The 20,640-nt window shown below is 41.1% G+C and overlaps 2 protein-coding genes across 9 annotated transcripts in view; both read right to left on the bottom strand.

Moving 5' to 3' along the window:
* The window catches only part of SYTL5 (synaptotagmin like 5), a 249,609-nt gene that overhangs the window by 79,561 nt on the left and 149,408 nt on the right, over nt 1–20,640 (bottom strand). For all 8 annotated transcript variants that reach the window (XM_082610596.1, XM_082610593.1, XM_082610595.1 and 5 more), the window contains 4 exons: nt 9,275–9,383; nt 7,774–7,909; nt 4,785–4,993; nt 3,710–3,854 (listed from right to left, as the gene is read on the bottom strand). In XM_082610596.1, coding sequence (XP_082466722.1) covers nt 3,712–3,854; nt 4,785–4,993; nt 7,774–7,909; nt 9,275–9,383 — 597 coding nt within the window. In that variant the 3' untranslated portion in view covers nt 3,710–3,711. The remainder of the gene's footprint in view (nt 1–3,709; nt 3,855–4,784; nt 4,994–7,773; nt 7,910–9,274; nt 9,384–20,640) is intronic.
* Nucleotides 15,505–19,304, bottom strand: LOC309796713 (actin-related protein 2). Its single transcript, XM_082609986.1, has one exon. The coding sequence runs from the start codon at nt 19,219–19,221 to the stop codon at nt 18,037–18,039; it is 1,185 nt and encodes a 394-aa protein (XP_082466112.1). The 5' UTR covers nt 19,222–19,304; the 3' UTR covers nt 15,505–18,036.

The raw sequence follows: 20,640 nt of genomic DNA, 5'->3' as shown, positions 1-20,640 counted from the left end.
ACATATACAATGGAATATTACTCAGCCATAAAAAAGAACAAAATTTTTACATTTGCAGCAACATATATGGATTTGGAGGGCATTATGCTTAATGAAGTAAGTCAGAGAAAGACAAATACTGTGTTTTCACTTATATGTGGGATCTGAAAAATAAAACGAATGAACAAATATAACAAAACAGAAACAGGGGACTTCCCTGGTGGTGCAGTGGTTAAGAATCCACCTGCCAATGCAGGGGACACGGGTTCGAGCCCTGATCCAGGAAGATCCCACATGCCATGGAGCAACTAAGCCTGTGTGCCACAACTACTGAGCCTGCGCTCTAGAGCCCACAAGCCACAACTACTGAGCCTGCATGCCACAACTACTGAAGCCCACATGCCTAGAGACTGTGCTCCACAAGAAGAGGAGCCACCGCATTGAGAAGCCCGCACACTGCAGTGAAGAGTAGCCCCCGCTCACCACAACTAGAGAAAGCCCGCACGCAGCAACGAAGACCCAACGCAGCCAAAAATAAATAAATTAATTAATTAAATTAAAAAAATAAACAGAAACAGGTTCACAGATACAGAGAACAAAGTAGTGGTTACCAGAGGGGAGAGGGATGGGGGAGGGGCAAAACAGATGAAGGGAGTTAAGAGGTACAAACCACTAGGTATCAAATAAATAAGTTGCAAGGATGTAATGTACAGCACATGGAATATTCTCAACATTTTAGAATAACTGTAGTATAAGAATATCAAATTACTATGTTGTACGGCTGAAACTAACATAATATTGTTAAGTCAGCTATATGTCAATTAAAAAAAAATCACTATCCAGTGTCTAGTTAGCATAAGCTGGTGGATGATGGTACCAGGTACTGAGACAGGATGTACTGGAGTAGAAAGACATGGGTGTAAGAGAGAAGGTGGAATAAAGAGTTCATTTTTGAGTATGTCGAGAGCATGAGCTATCTTGGTGGAGATATCATATAGGCGGTTGGATCTGGGGCTGAGAGGAAGGATCTGGGTTGGGGATGTGAATCTGTAGTTATAAGCATATAAATAATCATAAAACCATGAGCATACAATACATGATAATGCTGGAGAGGATGGATAAAGTGAGGAGAAAAGAAAGAACAAGCATCAAAGACTCCAATGTTAACAATCTTTAACAGAGAAGGAAAGGGAACAATTAATGAAACAGAAAAATTAGGCATGTATGATATTGCCAAAGACCTCTACTGAAGGGCTTTTGGGTTGTTTCCAATCTTCTGCAAGCAATACCCTTGTATGTACTCATTTCTCACATATGTATCTATCTCTATAGGATAAATACCCAAAAGTAGAATTGCTGTGCAATACACACATCTCATTTTGAATTTCAAAGTGTTTATTTTTGAAAAAAAGGTTGCTTAGAAAAGCCACCAAACATAGATAGCTTAGTTAACCATATTTAATGTGGCATTTGATAGGACTGGTTAAATAAATTTAATATATCCCATAATGTAATAACCTGTTGCCATAAAAAAGAATGAGGCCGTCAATATATTCTGATATGGAAGAAGAAGGGGTAGGACTTACTTTTCACAATTTTGAACCATTTGAGTTTTATGTCATTAACATGTATCACTTACATTAAAAATATTTTTTGTACTTCTACACTATACTTAAAAAAGAGTAACCTAAAGATCAATTTACCTTTTATTTTTAAGAGCCACATCAACAGGTTTCTGATGGACTTAGGCACACCTGGGTCTTGCATTATGGAAATACCCAGTTAGATGTTGGATTTTATGAAGTCATGACACAGAATTGCTCTGACCGTGGTAAAGGTCTGAATACATAAAGTTCATGCTCATCTTGAGTTCGAGTTATAAATTTTGGAATTGATCAATTTTGCCACTTTTATTATTAGTGAATAAATCTACCTCATTTTGTCTACTTTAGAGATGTCTCCAGGCTTCACCATCGCCACCCTCTCTCACCTCCCCTAAAAATGTCTCTGAAGTCATACTCAGTCACTTCAAGTCTGAAGACAATTTATATTTCCAATATAGGAAGTAGTGATGATCGTACACTTTTTGTTTTCTGTTTTTAAGAAGGGCAACATAGAGATATGGGTGTGAGTTTAAAAAAATGTACCATATGCACTAAGCTACACTAGACTAATAACTTCAATTTTCTAGAATTAGAGAGCCTGTTTTTTTAAATAATAATGAATATGGATTGCTTATTCCCCTTTCTAAGAATAATGCTAAATATATTCTGAAACCTGTTTTCAAAATTCAAGAAGAAATTCAGAATATGGAACAATTAGCTAGAATAAGCCTGAAGATGATTCTAGCTTTTCCTACTAGTAAAATTCAGTATCCATCCTTTTAAGGATTTTATCAATACATGAATTCAAGTGAAAAAATGAGCTGAGGGGCTAGAACGTGACTCTAGGAGAAGATTGGGTCAGGTACGTCCACACACAAGTAATCAGACTCTGCTCCACCTCCCTTGGTCTATGTCCTCTTGTCCATCACGATCAGCATCGGATCACGCCAAAGACCACAGTGAAAAGAACACTGGCCTACGGGTCACACCCTGGATTTAAGTCTGGATACACTCACAGCTTCTATAATATCTGGGGCAAGTCATTTCTGCTTTCTGGGCTGCAAATTTGGAATCTTCAAAATGAGGAACCAGGTCTGAGGTCCCTTTCAGCTTTAACGCCCTTCATATCTAAGTTTGGTGGCTAAAGTCTCTGGAATCCCAGGTGACAGAAGGTAGACTGAACCCCTGGCCGCAATCCTTCATTCCTTCCTGCATCCTCGCTCTTGACATGGCTTCAATGTGAGTAGAGTATATTCCCCTGCCTCTTGATTTTGGGCTTGGCCATATGACTTCCTTTGAGCAATGGGATATCGTAGACATAACACAAGTAGGGGCTCAAAAATGTGCATTGCTTCTTATTCCCTCTTAGTTAATAGCTTAGAACATTTTATAAAATAAATGTTTACAACAGAGCTAATAGCTAGGTCATAATTAGGGTGACTCTACATCCTAATTTTGCCAGGTCAATCCTGGTTTACATCTGTTGTTTTGGTGTAATGATTTAGCTCTCTTCACTCCCAAAAGTGGGATGATTTAGAGTATCAATTACAGAGTCACCACAGAAAAACCTCAGTTCACCTTGAAAACTTACCTGGTTAATCCACAAGTTGGCTACAATAAGAGGGCCACACCCTTGCCCCAGCGTCCATCCCCACAATGCCTTCTTTGGATCATGGGGATTCCCACTATCCCTTCTTCTTACTCTTCAAGTGATCTACATTCCAAGTGGCCCCCTTTTCCCTCAAACCTTGAGAAAACCTAAAGTCACTCACAATTAGAAAAAGTCTGGGGACTCCCAATCTCAACTGCAGCTTCAAATAAGCATGTGCCATTTCCCCTATGGTATAAAGCCTACGAATCATTGAACAATTTGCTTGTTGACACGACAGTGTGGTATACTTTCTATCATCCAATCAAAAAAGCCCTGGCCCATGCACATAGAGGTACATGCTTTTTTAGACACCTGGCCAGACCCTAGGTGTTCATAACACTGATATCTCTCCTCTCATGTGCGAATACCCTCAGGTGAGAAATAGCAGGGAAGCAGACTCCAGGTCCCAAGCCTGCTACTGGTAGGAAATAACAATCAGACAGTCCCAAGAGGCCTCATTTTGGAGAACTGGTACCTTCAGAGCTTACTCTTCCCCATGCTGGCACGGAGCATGAGTACGCCCTCTACCGGAGTCCCAGGATTGTCCGCCATCTTCTGCCAGAGGCGTTGCTCTTCCCCCTGAGAGTCCATCCAATCCACGGTCTTCCCATGGCTCACACCTAAAGAAGGGAAAGGGGAGCATTACACTTTACAAATTAAATGCTTTGATCTTCTGGAAGACACCTATCAACCTCTGAGGGGGACCTGCTGACCAGAGAGCCCTTCAGTGGCTTGTTCTCACCATATCTAGTGAGTGGAGTTAGCATGGACTACATCCTTTGTAGCCTACATTACTCTCCTCTGCCTAGATGATGGGGAACAAATCAGGATGGCCCTAGGGGCTCATCTCTTCCTCACTTTGGTAGTTTAAGTAGAAAGCTGGCTCATCTAGACTGAGTTAACACAACAGAAGAACAGGTTGAACTGGGAGTTTTTGTTTTAGTGGCAGAGATAGTCTTGGCTCTCCCTAATCTATACACGTGCTCTACTGCTGTAAGTCCCCCCACCCGCCCAATTCGCCCTGTTACAGTTGTGTCTTGTGGAATCAGTGGTGTGTTTCCATGACCTGTTTGAACAACAGGAGACATTATTTTTTAGGGGAAAAATGGATTTCCTTTCGATTCAGGCAGTGTAATGGCTGCAAGCATGGACAGAACTGAGAAGAGGTTGAAGTCAAGTTGGTCTTGGAAGTCCTTCTCTCCCCGGTCAGAAGCATGTGCTGTCTTAGTGATCCTCTCCCGAGCAAATCCTGAAGTAAGGCCCAAGAAAGTAGTTGAAATTCACTTAGACTAAAGTGTAAATGGTATTTTATGAAAGGACTGAATATAAGCATTATACACCCCACACTTCTAGCTGAAGGATACAAAGTCACATAGTAGTAATTTTAACAGTGAACCAATCCTTGGCTAAAGTAATGGAGCATCTGTGGAAATTTCGAGAGTCGGCTAAGAGGAAACTACATATACACTTAGGACACATCAAACCTGCAGGAACCACTCCCCTGCCCCGCGCCAAGTCACAGACTATCTCAGGTTTACCAAGTCCCTCACCGCTTCCAGAATTCAAACGAACTCCTCCCAGAAAGATGTTGCTTGAAAAGGCCTCCTTGTCCCAGACGGTAAGTTCTAGGCAAACATTCTTTATATCCTGGGGATGCAGGCCAGTGAACATGAAAGTATGATTCCACTGAGGGTTAACACTCTTTTTTATTACCAGAGTTTTGTGCTTGGTGGCTTTGCTATCATCAGGGAGCAGGTAGCTGCAGGAGAAAACACAATCAAGCCATCAGTGAGACAGTAAAGCAGAAAAAGGCACCCTTGCGTAGTCATGTCAACTTCCCATAATTCCTCATGTCTGTGTATGCATGTGTGTGTGTGTGTTTATCTGTGTATGTCTATTTGATTTTCTTTCCCAGCATCATATATGCTTAAATCTGGGTTTATTTAGTGGAATGGTTTATTACTTCTTTTAAGTGGGGCAATAGTAAAATGCCCACACTCTCTTTTCTTTTCTTTCTTTTTTTTTTAATATTTATTTATTTATTTTGTTGCACTGGGTCTTAGTTGCAGCACGTGGGCTCCTTAGTTGCGGCACGTGGGCTCCTTAGTTGCGGCATGCATGTGGGCTCTAGTTCCCTGACTAGGGATGGAAACCCGGGAACATTGGGAGCTCAGTCTTATCCACTGCGCCACCAGGCAAGTCCCCCGTCCTCTCCTTTCTAATCCTGTATTGGTTCTTCCCTCCTACTGAAATGAAAATACCTCCTGTGGGAGACACTATGTAATAATGTTCTGCCTCCTATCACCTTTGGCCCACCTCTGAGTTGACATGAAGCCACGATGAGCACTTCCTGGCATGTGGACAGCTTCCTACTTCAAGCGCCTGTGTCTCTTTGCTTCTCCAATTAAGGACTTCGGTGCTCTGTGAGCTGACTCAGCTTCTGTGCAGGAAACCCTGGGATTACTGGGAATTTAATGTCCCCAGGAGCAACCTTCAACCAATGAATTTTAGAAATTGGTGGATGAGTCTCCCAGCTTCCCTGTCCCTTGAAGGGACGATCCTAAGGTACATTCCACAGAGTTCCTTGATGCTTCCTTAGTGGAACTGAGCCCCAGTTGCTCACAGTGGTAACCTGCCTAGTAACATATTTTTATCAACTTCCCTCCCTTCCCTATCTCATTTTCTCTACTCTGTTTTTGATCATAGTACCTGATGAGTCAGGGAGCAGACTTTAGGGAAGGAGACTTATGGGTATGAAATTAGTACATCAAACATGAAAAACACCACAAATGACCTTACAATAAAGAAGATACATTATGACACTTGAGATTTCATTTCATGTACCAAACAGAGACTGCTTACCTCCCAATATTCATTCTCTCCCTATTTTTCTAAAACAAAAAAAACACGAAAATCCTCATTTTTTTAAAGTTAGGCACAAGATTGTCCAGAATAAAGACTACATTCCCCAGCCTCCCTTGTAGCTCATATAGCCATATGAGTAAATTCTGGCCAATGGGATACCTTACCTTTAGTCTTCATTTACATATGAGAAAAAACTTTTGACTTGTTTAAGCCACTGTTATGTTGGCTCATGGACAGACCTAATATTTACTGATATATTTTATAATATTAAATTTTACACAAAGGTCTATTCTTGCTCTCTCATGCTCTGTTTCAAAAAATCTGAGGTCCCTTTAAAATCAGCTCAATGTTTAAGTGTAACTAGGGAGAGAATTTACTAGAAAGTTACTGGCCTTTAAAAAGGAAAAAAAAAAAATATATATATATATATAAAAAACAAAGATACTGTCCTTTATTATCTCTGCTTCATAAATGTTCAACATGATAAAGTAAAAACTATTCCAGAAGATGTTAAGTCATCCGTGCAAGGCCACAATGAGTTCATGGGCGAGAAGCCATACCCTTAACCCACCAGTGAGCAGGAAGCGGCCAGAGTTAGATGGTAGGGCTGGGGAAGCAAATTTCAACGGCAGGATCCACAGAAAGCATTTCTTCTGTGCTTAAACCTCCTGGGAGAAAGAGTCAAGGACAGATGGACCAGGATTCAGGCACACACACTCACCAGTGGGGAAGCCCCAGACATCTGCTTCTCCTTATTACCGCCCTTACCAAAGTTAGACTGTGTGAGCATAAAGGTTTGACTCGTTTCCTTGTAGGAAAAATTACACTTTTCTAAGAAGGATTGAGGAGAGGAATGATACTGTCATCTGACTCAAAGAATTAACCTCACGGCTGGCATCACAGGACTTTGTTTTACCTTATGCATTTTGTGATGCTCTGTGAGAGCAGGGACCATGTCTTATTTTTGGAACTGCAGGACTTAGTGCTTGGAACGTGTGCATGTATGTATTTGTTGCAATGAATGAAAAATATCCTGCTGGTTCTAGTTCTTCTATTATAGGAGAAAAATCTCAAATAGAAATCAGGAGGGATTTGTTGTTTGGGTTGCCTTGAATGGGTAAGAATGTCCATTAAAAGGGCTGCATTCCCTCAAGAAAGTGCCCAGGGCTCCACAAAGTGGGCACAAATGCCCAAGAGGCAGTCTTGGAGTTTCCCCAAGGCACTCTCCAGTGGATATCTCTAGGGATGATGCTCTGACATCTCCACTTTTTACAGTTTCCCCTAAGAGAGCAAAATACCAAGGATCCAATATTTTTGTTGACATTGCATATAGTCAGCACCAAATGATAAAAAAGCACAATACAAGTATATTACATGTAGAAAATCATACTTTCTCCTCCTGTGAGAAACTAATCTCACAGGAAAAGTTGCCAGTCTTGAGGGCGAGAGTCACAGGACATCCTGAAATATGTTAGAAGCAGGCTGAGAGCTAGAATAAGCAGATCTCTGTTGCACTGTTTTCAATGTAAGCGCCAGCACTGAAGGGGAGTTCTTTCCTAGCACACGGTTAGAATAAGAACAACACAGAAGCCTCACAGCCACCACTGTCTCATGGATCACAGACCTCTTCATCTCCCATTAAGTACCATCGAAAATGAGCTCAAACAAAATTACCCCTTCACAAAGCTATCAGAAGTGCCTCCTGATTTCACCGCTGTCAAATTCTTCGCCTCTTTGATGAACACTTCTAGGATTCCTCCAGAGATGACAGGAGAATCCTTCTTCTTTCCTCGTTTAAAGGTCTTCTTTCCTGCATCAGCCATCAGAGAAAAAGAGAGAAAGAGAGCCACAGAGAGAGCCAGAGAGAGAGCCAGAGAGAGAGAGAGAGAGAGAGAGAGAGGAAGAGAGAGGAAGAGAGAGAGAGAGAGGGGAAGAGAGAGAATGAAAGAGAAGGAGAGAATGAGAATGGGGGGAGGGGAAGAGAAAAGAAGGGAAGGGAAGAGATAGATCATGGGTTCCATTTCAAAATTTACAAATAAAATCCACAAAGATTTATTTCATTTTCAGAGTGAATGAGATCTTTACATTATTGTATACTTTTCCACGTAATCACTTAAATGCTTTTACACCACTGCATTCCTTCTGGCTATATCTTTCATTTTCGTTGAAAAAAATAAGCAAATAAATTTTAAAATATTAAATACTCCCCTATAACATATAAAGGGATAAAATAGAAAAGACCCCGAGAGCTGCCTGGGCCACATCCCTGCTCTCTGTGAGGAACAGCGCCAATGAAAGCCACACACATGAGCCAAGACCCCCCAAAGAGAAAATTCCTAACTCCCGTCTTGGATATTTTAGTCGCATACATTGTCAACTCCATGCTGGGCCAGCTCTAAAGACTATAGCTCAGACACAATTACATTTGTGGGTGAGAAGAAACTCTTCCTGCATCACTTTTTTATTCTGATGACATACGCTCTACATGAATAACGACCGCCTCCACTACCACCTTTATTTAACACTGTTCTAAGTGCTTTGTATGAATGAACCTATTTAATTCTTGCAATATCCCTAAGAAGTGAGGCAACTGAGGCTGAGAGACTTAGTTGTACAGGGTCACAATGACAAGGGTGATAGGAAAAGAAAGATAAAGGAGGCTGCCTGTAGGAGTTGAAGAAAGAAGAAGGTCAAAAGGGATTTAAAAGTTGACTCCATCTGGAGTTTTCCAGATTGTATTCTGTATTGTATTCTTGTATTCTGTGTTCCAGGTTAATTTCTTTCTCAAGATGCCCTGAGCAGCTGTGAATGTCATAAATCCAGACAGCAGCTTTCTGCACCACCCCTCTCAGCAGGCCATCCCCCATCTCCCCCTACCCCCGACTCCACCCGGCAGGGGGGAAGATCCTATATGTCCTGGACTTCCAGGAAACAAATCTCAACATTAAGGTTGGTCTCTAAGTATGAACTCTGTCCTTTCCTTGTAAGAATCTGACACCCTTCCCCATACACAGTATATACTTTTCGACTCTCCTTAAACGACAATGACACCTAACCCTTTCCATTTCATCTGTGTAATGTAAAAGTAACACAGTCCACCCAACCCCTGATCCCTATTTCCACACTTCTAGAAATGGAATGTCCCCAATCAAAGTCACTGATTTGTTTTCTCTACCTTGAAGCTGTCCAAGTGGAAGTAGCAGGTTCTCCTCTGGGGGTATGTAACGTAAAATGACTGTCAGCTCTCCTTTGTACTGAAGGCCAATATCAGCAGCAAATTCCACCTGGCCAAGAGGAGACAGGTGAAAAGAAAAAGTCAGAATGCTTGGTTTGTAATTTTGTAGCCCATATTTGAAAGTACAATACTTACTTGGTAGCGTAAATGTGACAATTTATTCCCATTCAACTATGTTGGCACTTATTGGTTCAAGAGATGCCTCAGGCATGAGAAGAGAGAGGCTGGAAAACTCTATGAAGGTATTTGAGTATAACATTTAACGCTAAAGTAAAAGGAATTTGAGAGGAGATATATAACACACATTCGGTGAATCAATGGACACTGAGTGCCTGTGATGCATTGAGAACTGGACCCATCATTGAACATACCCAAATAATTCGGGGTATGAAGCAAGAATAAAGATGTCACTGAAAACAGCCCCAGAAGATACTTCTCTCTGTCTGTCCTTGATGTCTCAAGGCCTTCTTAAGTGTCCAAGAAGGGGCAAGTAGGCAGTAATGTCTGATTCATATTGGGCTGCCAGCCACCAACTATGAAAAGCTATACTGGTAATTTACATCATTAAAATTCAAATGAGGAAAAACTGGTTCACTCCAACATTGCTGGTAGGACTGTAAAATGGTTCAGCCACTCTGGAAATCAGTTTGGCATTTTCTTAAAAGACTAAACATACAACTACCATACACCCTAGCAATTTGCACTCTTGGGCATTTATCCCAGAGAAGTAAAAGACTGTGCACACTGAAAAAAATCTGTACATACATATTTGTATCATCTTTGTTTGTTACAGTACAAAACTGGAAACAACCTAGATGTCCTTCCATAGATAACTGGTTAAATAAACTGTGGTACAGCCATACCATGGAGTACTACTCAGCAAGAAAAAGGAATGGCTACTGATACACAAAACAACTTGGGTGAATCTCTAGAGAATTATGCTGAGTGAAAAAAGTCAGCTTAATAGGATACATACTATACGATTCCACTTACATGACATTCTTGAAATGACAAAATAATAGATATGGAGAACAGCGTCATGGTTGCTAGGGGTTAGGAATGGGGGTGGCAGAGGGAGGTGGGTGTGGTTATAAAAGAGCATGAAGGATCCTTGTGGGGATGAACCTATTCTGTATCTTGGCTGTAGTGGTGAATATACAAAGCTACATATGTGACAAAACTGCACAGAAATAAATACACAAACACACGAACGAAAACCGAGGAAATCTGTGTAAGATGAGTGGATTGTATCAATGTCACCACTTTGGTTGTGGCATTGCACTATAGCTTTGTAAGATGTGACCATTGGGGGAAACTGGGTAAAGGGTATATAGGATCTCTCTGTATTATTTCTTACAATAGCATGGGGATCTACAGTCTTCTCAAAATCAAATTTAAAATTTAAAAAGGCAGTGTGAGCACATACCCACAGCCTCTGTTCTACAGGTCTCCAATTTGCCACTGAGTCAACGGAATTTTGATTTTTCATAAATAGGGTAAGAAAAGTAGCGTACTTTCCTCAGACTTTTCCTGCAGGAACTTGACCGCTAAGCAATGAGTCAAGGGCTGAGAACTGCTCTCTTCTGAGAGAGGGCAGAATGAAAGAATTCAGAAACTCCCAAACCCACAAGAAAGCCCAAGGCTGTTTAAGCCTCATCGAAAAAGACTGATACCATTACAAAAGGAATCCTTGCCTTACTTTCTTTCCTCTTGGTGGTGGTAAAACTTATTAGTAAAGGTGGGGAAGTCATTTGAAGTATTTTATTCAGCTATCTTGCCAGGGGCACAAATGAGATTAGATGGTGAAATAGACTATCCATCTAATATTTAATTATTTTAAATTTAGTGCCTCGTAAGAGGACTTTTCTAATTGTTTTGATGGTTTCAGTAAATTTTAGTTTATGTGAAAGTCACAAATGGAAAATTATAATGGATATTATGACAGATAAAAGAGATCAACTGCTTTTTTGGTACCATGGCTAATGAGAGGTGAGGTATTTGTCCTCTCTGGATCTGAGTGGGCTCTGTGATCGCTTTGACTAGTAGAATATGGCAGAAGTGATAATGTGCCAGTTCCTGGGCTCTGGCCTTAAAATGAACAGCTTCTACTTCTTCTCTTGGAATGAATATTCTTGGGATTCTCCCTCTGGGAACCCATGATGTGAGGTCCAAGCCACATGGAGAAGCCACATGTCAGTGCTCTAGTTGGCAGGCCTAGCTGAGTTCCTACCTAGCTGGCAGCCAACATCAAGTATGAGACAGCCAACTGGAGCAACCAGCCCAGTCAAGCCCTCAGATGACTTCAGCCTCAGTCTACCATCTAGCCTCAACCGTATGAGAGACCTTAAATAAGAACCACCTAGCTGAGCCCAGTCACCCCACAGAATCAAGAACAATCGTAATAAATTGTTGTTTTAAGCCACTAAGATTTAAGGCAGTTTTCTATACAACAACAGTTAACCAGTGCAAGCTCTGTTTGCTTTCAGCTGAGATCTTTGGGTAGGAAAATATACTGGCAGGAAAAATTATATGTGCAGGTGTCACATACTAATGTGTAGTATATTTGTAGAGATCAAAACATGCATTATTGGGATTTATTAATGTTGCATTACTTTCTAGCTGAAATTCAAATATACTGGTGACTTGGTATAAACACAGTCCTCAAATCTTGTGGGAGTAGAAAATAATAAAGGTGAAGTCTTATAGCATTATAATCACACACAAAAGAAATCCAAAGGAGGGAGTCATCTTACAGTCTGCACATAGCTAATATCTTGGGGGTATTTTTGGTACACTTGCAAGGAAATTCCAAGGCAACATCCTGTCCTGGCATACTACCATTTTACATTACTCAACCAACTCCTACTCAGAAAAAGGTTGCAGAATTCAATTCAATTTATTCAATTCTACCAACACATATGGAATGGCTTCTTGTAGTAATGATTTTAAGGCATTTTGCTAAGTGCTACGGGGACACGGAGAGAGACCCGGCTTTCAATGAATTTTCATTCTATCCAGGAGGTATATATTCAACAGAAGCTCTATTCATCTGCCCGAATGCTCTCCATTCCCAGCGAAGAGCAGGATCCTCTACAAAGACCGTGTGTACCCGCTCCCATCAGCTGAAATGCACGCTCATCAAGTCAGCTGCATTAGTCCTCAAAGCTCTTTATGCCAGGCATATTTGTGGCTGTAATTATATAACTGAATGTCACAAATTGAAGAGTCCAAAAAGACAGCTGCTACTATAAAAATTAGGTTGACCGACTTAATCAGAACTAAAGATTTGAAAATAAATTTGCTATTGGATTATATTTGGGCTCCAAGCTGTAAAAGATTAGGAACAAGATCATGAATATTTAGAAAGTCTTTGCACTTGGTTGACTTTGAAAGCGCTCTTAAGTTTTTGTTTCACTTTAGAGAAACTCAAACTAGAAACTGTTGATTAGGATACATTAGGGTCAGAATTTATGCCAGGAGGATATGACAGAATTTCAATCACTGAAACCATACTCAAACAAAACAAAGTGCCCCTATATTAGAAGACCTGAAAATGAACTCACATGTATTTGTTTTAAGTTAAAATACATGATTAAGAAATGCACTGGGGCAGTGGGTATGTGTTTGACTTCTGTGACTTAGTCCATGAACTGACCTACTATTACTGGTCCTGATTGCTGGGAGAAGAGGGCTTCTACCACACAGCAAGCTCAATATCAGACAAATGATGACAGTTGCTCCCAATACAAGTACAAAGAAACTACTGTGGGAAGAGAGTAATCCAGAATGGGGTGAAGAGGGGGCCTGTGTCTGGTCCTTAAAGGATGGGAGAGATGATGACATATGAAGGGGGGTGGGGGAAGATGATTAGTCTGGGTTAAGAAAGCAGGATGAGCAGAATACAGTGGGGCTTGTGAAGAATGTGTCTAAGGACTGGTAGGGAGTTAGGTGTGACCAGAGGTATGTGTGCAGGGAAGAAGCAGCAAGGAAGACGCAGACAAGCTGTCTACTCTGGGGTCCTGAGGAGACCTGAAGACACAAATTCCTGTTATTGTGCTTTATTAGGGTGGGTAGTAGGGTAGTGGGACCACAAAGTGAAGAGAGGTTTACCAAGGTTGAGATATCAGGCAAAGTTTCACGGAGAGTAACTTTTGCTCAGTCCCACGGGGAGCTCTGAGGATAAGACAGGTCACACCTCAGGGCTGTCCCAATCAGAGGCAAGGGAGTGAGAGGGTTTACACTCCTTCCCCCATCAGTTATTGATCAAGGGCTCTGCCCTCAAGCCCCAATACCTAGCCTAAATACCTAGGCTATTCTGGCTTTCCATGCCCACATTCCAATCCCACTCCAGCAGCCTGAGGACGCCTCTCCTACAAAGATTGGTAGGTGTTGGCTGGCAGGAGGGACAGTCATGGGGAGCCATGTATGCATGACAATGGGGATATAGGTAAAGCACTGACATCCTCCGCTGCTCCAGAAGGCATTTTGAAGAGAGAGAGATCCACTTTCCACCAGAGTAGGAAGCAGAGTTTCCACTCAGACACTTACAGGTCTAAGGTGGGGTCATATATCATGGACATAAGTCTGCCCAAACTGCCACATAAAGAGAGAGCCCTTTAGCTAGGCAATCATTTCACGGGACCTTATATTACATTGACTCTGCCTGAAGGTGGGATGGCGAAGATTTCCTTGGAAAACCACTTAAGCTTGCTGTTGACTTTCAAAGGTCCTTTTTATAATCACACCTTCTGGGAACACATGAAAGGCAATTTATACTGACAAACTCTGCTTCTCTAACTACCTAACATGCCTTCTGGTAAGATAACGAGTTACAGCTAATAAACAGTCCCACGTCATGCAGTAAAATGGGAGTTATACTGTGAAACTACTTTATAGTAAGTACATATGGCATCTTGAATTCTTTCTCCATCTGCATTGGCCTCCATATGGGTTGTAAGACCTAGCAAAAACAAAGGAAGGTGTCCAGGGACTTTTCACCAACACAGAGTCGATAAGCAATAAGGCACTGTGTCTTTCCAGTCTTCCCACTGCCAAAGGATGTCAGTATTTCTGAACGTTTAAAGACTATTAATTCCGATCCTCTATTACTAAGGAAATTGGTCGCTGTAGCTCACACTTCAGCTCCTCAGCTGGATAATCTACAAGAAGCATCAAGTCTCCAAGGCTGCTCATGCTCTAGCTGCAGCTGAAGTGACTACTGCATTGAAATGACTGAGGGGCAGACGGAGAATGAAATGACAGTTCTCAGAGTCGGCTGGTCATCAACCAGATGGAGCGCAGCTCAGCCCGAGGATGAGACACTCACGAAGCAGGAGGCGGCGCACAGAGCATGTTTTGGTATCCTGCCTCCCTGGTTTTGGAAGGCACGGTATCTAAGCAAGTCTGAATAATCTGCAGCCTTTCCTCTGTATGTGTCAGAGGGAGCTTGGTGGAAAAAGATGACATGGATTAGAGACACCAATTTCAGTTGCGTTCCCCAGAAGCCAACCCTGAGGTGAGGATTCTTATGCAAGTGACTTATTAAGCAAGTGCTCCCAGGACAGGCCAGTGAAGGGGTTGGGGAAATAGGTTGGGGAAGAGGAGGAAGCCAGGCAAAGGCGCAGCCAGATCCAGCAGGAGAGCTCTGGAGCATAAGTAACGCCTCAGAGCTTTTCCCACTCTCAGTAATGGAACTGAGCTTTCAAACTCCCCCATCTATCCGTTATTGGCTAAGGGTTGCCTTGTGGCAGGGGGTACATAAGCTCCCAGGAATTTCTGGCTCTCTGCCTATGTGGGGAAAATTTACAATAGCCTGAGGACAGACTTCTAGAGAGAGCCTCTGGCAGAGGACCAAAGGAGTTCCACTGCCATTAAATAAACACCATCAGGATGTTTCCACCTTGAGCAGCCTCAGAGAGATGCTTCTCCCTTATGATAGAAAGTCAAACCACTCAGTGTCAATGTGAAGGTGATTACCATGGAAAGTTGCTGACCCCTAAGCACAGAGGATGCTTGGGAGAGGCCTGGGAGAGCTTTGATATCATCTCAGTGCAAATTCTCCATTTCCAAGAAACTGACCGGAAACCCTCCAAGCTGGTTTCCAAAGAGCCCCTCTGTGTTTTCATGTTGTATTTCTTTTTTCTTTTTTTTTTTTTTTACTTTGAAAAATCTGATTTTATTTTCTGAATCAAAAAGAAGTGTATTCATGTTAAATTTAGAATGTTTAACTTTCCATTGATCTCTCAAAATACTTTCCAAATATTGTTGACAGTGCTCAGAACTGTGTAAAAGTTAACATCCAATACCACATTTTAAAGAAAAAAGTTTAAATGCAGGACCTATTTCTAAGAAACCCTTCTCAAAGGTCAAGGCATTGGCAATTCTAATTTTAAAAGAAAAGAATTTTAATTATTGGAAATTTAAGTGACAAAGGTTTTCAAGAGCTATATATCAGATCTCTTTTAAAACAGAAAAAAAGTTAATTTCTGAGGGACTCATACCTGACAACTCCAATTAAACGTGATACTTCCCCACCCCACCCCCAAATTACTAAATGCATTATTTCACCTTGGAATAGGAAAATTATAAAATGTAATTTAAAAACTATACTCTTTCTATATATTAATACATCATTTTAACTGCCATGTTTGCTAGCAGATTATAAAATTAAAACCAAATTCTACATTCAAGGGACAAATGACAAATGCTTTCATTGCTTTATTTAAGAGTCTATCCCATTCTTTGTCGTCTTCTACCCCCGTATTTTAAAATCATGACCAAAGGTCAGAAGTCAATCCATTTACCTGAAATGAACAACTAGTAGATACTGGTCCTACACCTGTGTCCTTTAACAACTCAGTATTCAAAAGGCTGGGGTGGGGGGGGGATTTATAAGAACATGACTTAGGAACACTTTAGAATTCCAAAGTGACTCTGATACCCACGTCCCTAAAATCTAACAGACGTTATTCATAGGCTATTCACGTGTACTGAAGCATGTCCAGCATGCAGGCGAACTTCTTTTACTTGTTCAAATTGAGGTAAAACAGACAAAAAATACACAATATTAACAGAAGCTGCATAATTAAAACTAACCTCCTTTTGCTGCTTATTTCATATAAACTGATTTTTAAGTTTCTTCACAAAAAAAGAGATGCTATAGCCAATAATTTCTCCAATTTCAGTCACCCAAAAAAGTACGCTGCTTCTTTCAAAGTCGTTATTAGTAAAGAATGTTTTGAAATGAAGAAAAACATTTTTCTCCAGAATTTGCATTTTGTACTTAGAGTGACACAATTTCTTATTACTTTATTTTTCAAATTTAGAAGGAATTCAAGTCTGGGTACTATTTGATATTTTTTCAGATACCAAGCAATACAGACAGGATTCATAAATATGGTTTTCTGACAGGTAAGTCGGCTAACATTTACAAAATACCAACTCCTCTTCTTTCAAGCTTAAGATGGCTGAGATTTAGTAGTTATGATTAGTTTTTCAGTACAAATATGTATTTAAATCTTGATTTTTTTGGCCAACATTTTAAATAGTCAAATTTTACTCCACTTCCAGGTTTTAAATGAAAACATAGCAACAAAAAAAAACTAGTGAAAATTACCCAACTGGCACAAGTCCCATATTTCAATGTTATGTTTAACCCAATAATTATAACCTACTGCCAGTAATTATTTATATGTATCTACTTGTTTTTATTAAATAAGCACTGGTCGGTTATATAAAAGAATTTTGCAAGAATGGTACTTGGCACTGGGTTACCTTAATGCTTCTGGTATTAATAGAAGCACTTAGAAAAATACCAGCTCTTAAGCACTTTTTGTCTGTAATTTGAATTTCCAAAAGCTTTTTTTCAATGTTACTTTTCCATTGGTAGATTCTAGGGAGTCTAGTCCCAGCTGATACGGTTGATTTTAAAAAACAAATAAAAAATCCCTAAGTCACATAATAATGGGACACTACACTTGCTTTTTACAGCATATGGAAACAGTTCCAGGCAGACCAAAAGTAGAAGAAAACCTGCCAAATCAAAGTATTGTAAATAAAGTCATCTTACGTACCCCAGAGCAGAAAAGCTCAAAAATCGAAAAAATAAAATCAACCCCCTCCTTTCCTCCACGCAAAACCCCACCCCAAACACTTTAGTTCTGAGCCTACCATTTCCCTAAAATGTTAATACCAGAAGCTTTAAGGTACTTAAAGCTGCAGCAGTAACGTAGAAAGCGCCACACCACAGGGGAAACGCTACAAAGGGTTCAGCAGCTGCCCACTCAGCCCTCACCACCCCACCCCAATAACACATAAAAGCTCCTGTGGAAGTTGTTTTTTCTTATGCTAATAAAGGCATACCACCTAGTGTGCTAAAGACTAAAACTAGCAGCCTTAGAACAGGAAAGTGAAAATAGGAAGGCTATGGGAATGACCTAAATGCCTACTTAGGAGAAAGAGAGCAGCAGACAGGACCCTGGCCCTCTAGTGTTTGCAGGGAAGTGGTGGAATTAAGCAGTCAGATTTACCCACATCAACACAAATTTAATAAAACTTCTGCAAGACACCAGAATAAAACCTGACCTTTCCAGTCAAAGGGCACAGAGAGGCCTCATCCATGTCCTGGAGTTGAATGAGTTCAAAGATTGGCAATAAAGGAAAAAAGAAAGCATTAGGGGCGTGATGGGAACCAGCTTCGCAGTTTATCGAACAGTCACCCCAAGTTTCTCCAGCACACGAACACCCTTTTCTTGGTATTCCTGTCGGGTCATCCAGAAGTTGTCTTTGTCCTTCATGATGTCCGCTAGAACTGCGCCACCCAGGAATACCATGTGCTTTCTGCGGGGTGGGTCTTCAATGCGGATCTTGAATTTAGAAAGTTTTTCCACATCTCCCTTCAACACTCGTTCTAAGTACAGCTGTTTAAGCTCTCGTTCCAACCGTGATGGCAGCCCAGGGTACATAGTAGACCCTCCAGAAAGCACAATGTGCTTATAGAATTCAGATCTGGTATCGATGTCAGCTGCCTGGATTGTGTTAAAAAGCAATTCAGCAACACCTACTCCTTCAACATTGATCAAGTGAGGCTGAAACAAAGCTTCTGGTGCTTCAAATCTCTCTCCCCCAACTTTGATAATGCGGCCATCTGGGAGTGTGTAAGATTCAACTAATACTGTAGTTTCTAAGGCCAGTTTCTGCTCTTGCTCAATATTATACCCCACATAACACAATTTTTCTTTAATCATGCGAACCGTTTCAAAATCAGCAGAATGGTTGAAGGCGTAGCCCCGCAACAGAAGCAGCTTGATAAGATATCTGGTAATATCCCTCCCAGCAATATCCAGTCTCCTGGTAAGGTGAGGGAGAGAAAAGCCTTCATACACTGGGCAAATGTGAGTCACACCATCTCCAGAGTCCACCACTACTCCAGTTAATAAACCTTGAGCATACAAAGTCAAAACTGCCTGGATGGCTACATACACTCCAGAAAACTGGTAAGTTTCAAACATTACCTCTACAATCTTCTCTCTGTTTTTGGTTGGGTTCATAGGAGGTTCTGTGAGCAAGATTTTACAATTCTTGGTATCTATGTTAAGTTTCTCTGGTCCAAATGTATAGTCCCACAGGTGTTTCATGTCATCCCAATTTCGTACTATGCCATTTTCCATTGGGTAATTAACTTCTAACATTGAGCGTAATTCACTTGCCTCATCACCAACCATAAGATCCTTGATTTCAATGTTTCCCACTTTGGTGGTTGATCTGATAATAGGTCTTCCAACCAAAGCTGGGAAGATGTGTTCTGGAAAGTTAGAGCCTGCATATCCACACTTCACAAACCCGGTGCCGTTGTCGCACACCACCACCTTCCGGCCCTGGCTGTCCATAGTGCGCCCGTAAGAGAGCCGGAGCCGCCGCCACCGAACAACCTACAGCCGCCGCCGTCCGTCGGTTCCTCTTCCTCCTCCTCCCTCTCTTCATGTTGTATTTCTGACAGACAAATTAACTTCATGGACTAAGATACATGTTACTTGTCCTTCAGCAGTGTCACGCATCATATATGTTGGACATTTGCTATGATTCTTGGATGCTCACCCATTACACAAAAGGAAGCACGTGATAGGAGACTGTTAAGTTAGATTAACTGCTATCCTTTCTGTTGAGGCTTTTCATTCCATTCCAAGAAACTTAGTACTGGAATGACCAAATATTTCTCATATTTAATGTCAGAGAAATGTTATGCTATCACGGACTTGTTAACACTGCAATTCCTATCTCTACCACGTTTATGTTAGTCATGGGAATGAGGTTATTTTCTGTTTGAGGATTTCTATTTCATTGTCCATTTTACCCATAGCCCAATTAAACCTCCTAAAGATTTTCCATGAGTTATTTACACTAAGTTTAAACTGAACACTTATAAAGTCCACTAGAATATTGTATTTAACTTCTGAGTCTCAGTCTCCTTATATAAAATGGGCATAACTATGCTAACCCCACACTGATGGTTGTGACCATGAGATGTGAACGATGCTGCTACTAATGATGATCAACAAGTGTTACTGATGATGGTCACTTGTTTTTTGCTGTCTAGCATCCACTCACCATTTTTTTTTTTTTTTTTTTTTTTTTTAGTACTACTGTACCAGGATTTCTTTTGGGGCAATACCACCTTCAAGACCAGAGTTATGTTCTGATTGTCTTAAGCCACTCAATGTATCTCACCTCCCTAGCCAGAGTGATTGGCTCAGGATGGGCAAATAATGTAATGAGAATTAGGAACCAGGGCCAGGGCATTGGCTGGACTACTGGAGGAGGAGGAACTCTCTCCTCTCCTGGACAGTGTGAGGCAAGGATGAGAGGTTTGCAGCTGTTGTGGTGTCCAAGAGAAGCAGACCTGGAGCTAGTGAGGGAGGCCCACACTGCATGAAGTCTGCAAGTGAAGCTAACACAGAGAAGAGAGACCAAGAGACTCCAGGGCCTTGCTAAGATCTGAGTATCTGGATCAAGCCATGCTTGATAATCACTGGCCCATAATTTCCTTTTATTTTTTTGAGTAGTATGAGCTGGGGTTTCTGTGAAATGTGATATAAGGACTCCAATGTAACATAAATACTACCTAGCATTTAGTGAGAAGTTTACAATGTGCCTGACACAATACTGCAAGCATCACATAGCAGGCTTCTTCAAGCCGCAAAGCATCCCTATAACTGATGTCCAATTCTTTTATCACCAGTGAGAATACCAAGGCCTGGGAAGTTAAGTAACTTGCCCAAGGTTACACAGAGTCATGAAGCCAGGATTGA

The sequence above is a fragment of the Mesoplodon mirus genome (assembly GCF_964341445.2).
Source record: "Mesoplodon mirus genome assembly, chromosome: X".
NCBI lineage: Eukaryota > Metazoa > Chordata > Mammalia > Artiodactyla > Ziphiidae > Mesoplodon > Mesoplodon mirus.
This window is presented reverse-complemented; position numbering and strand designations above follow the sequence as displayed.

Bases quoted from the DNA above. Each gene is read 5' to 3' on its own strand.
- LOC309796713 (XM_082609986.1), bottom strand. From the start codon at position 19,221: ATGGACAGCCAGGGCCGGAAGGTGGTGGTGTGCGACAACGGCACCGGG.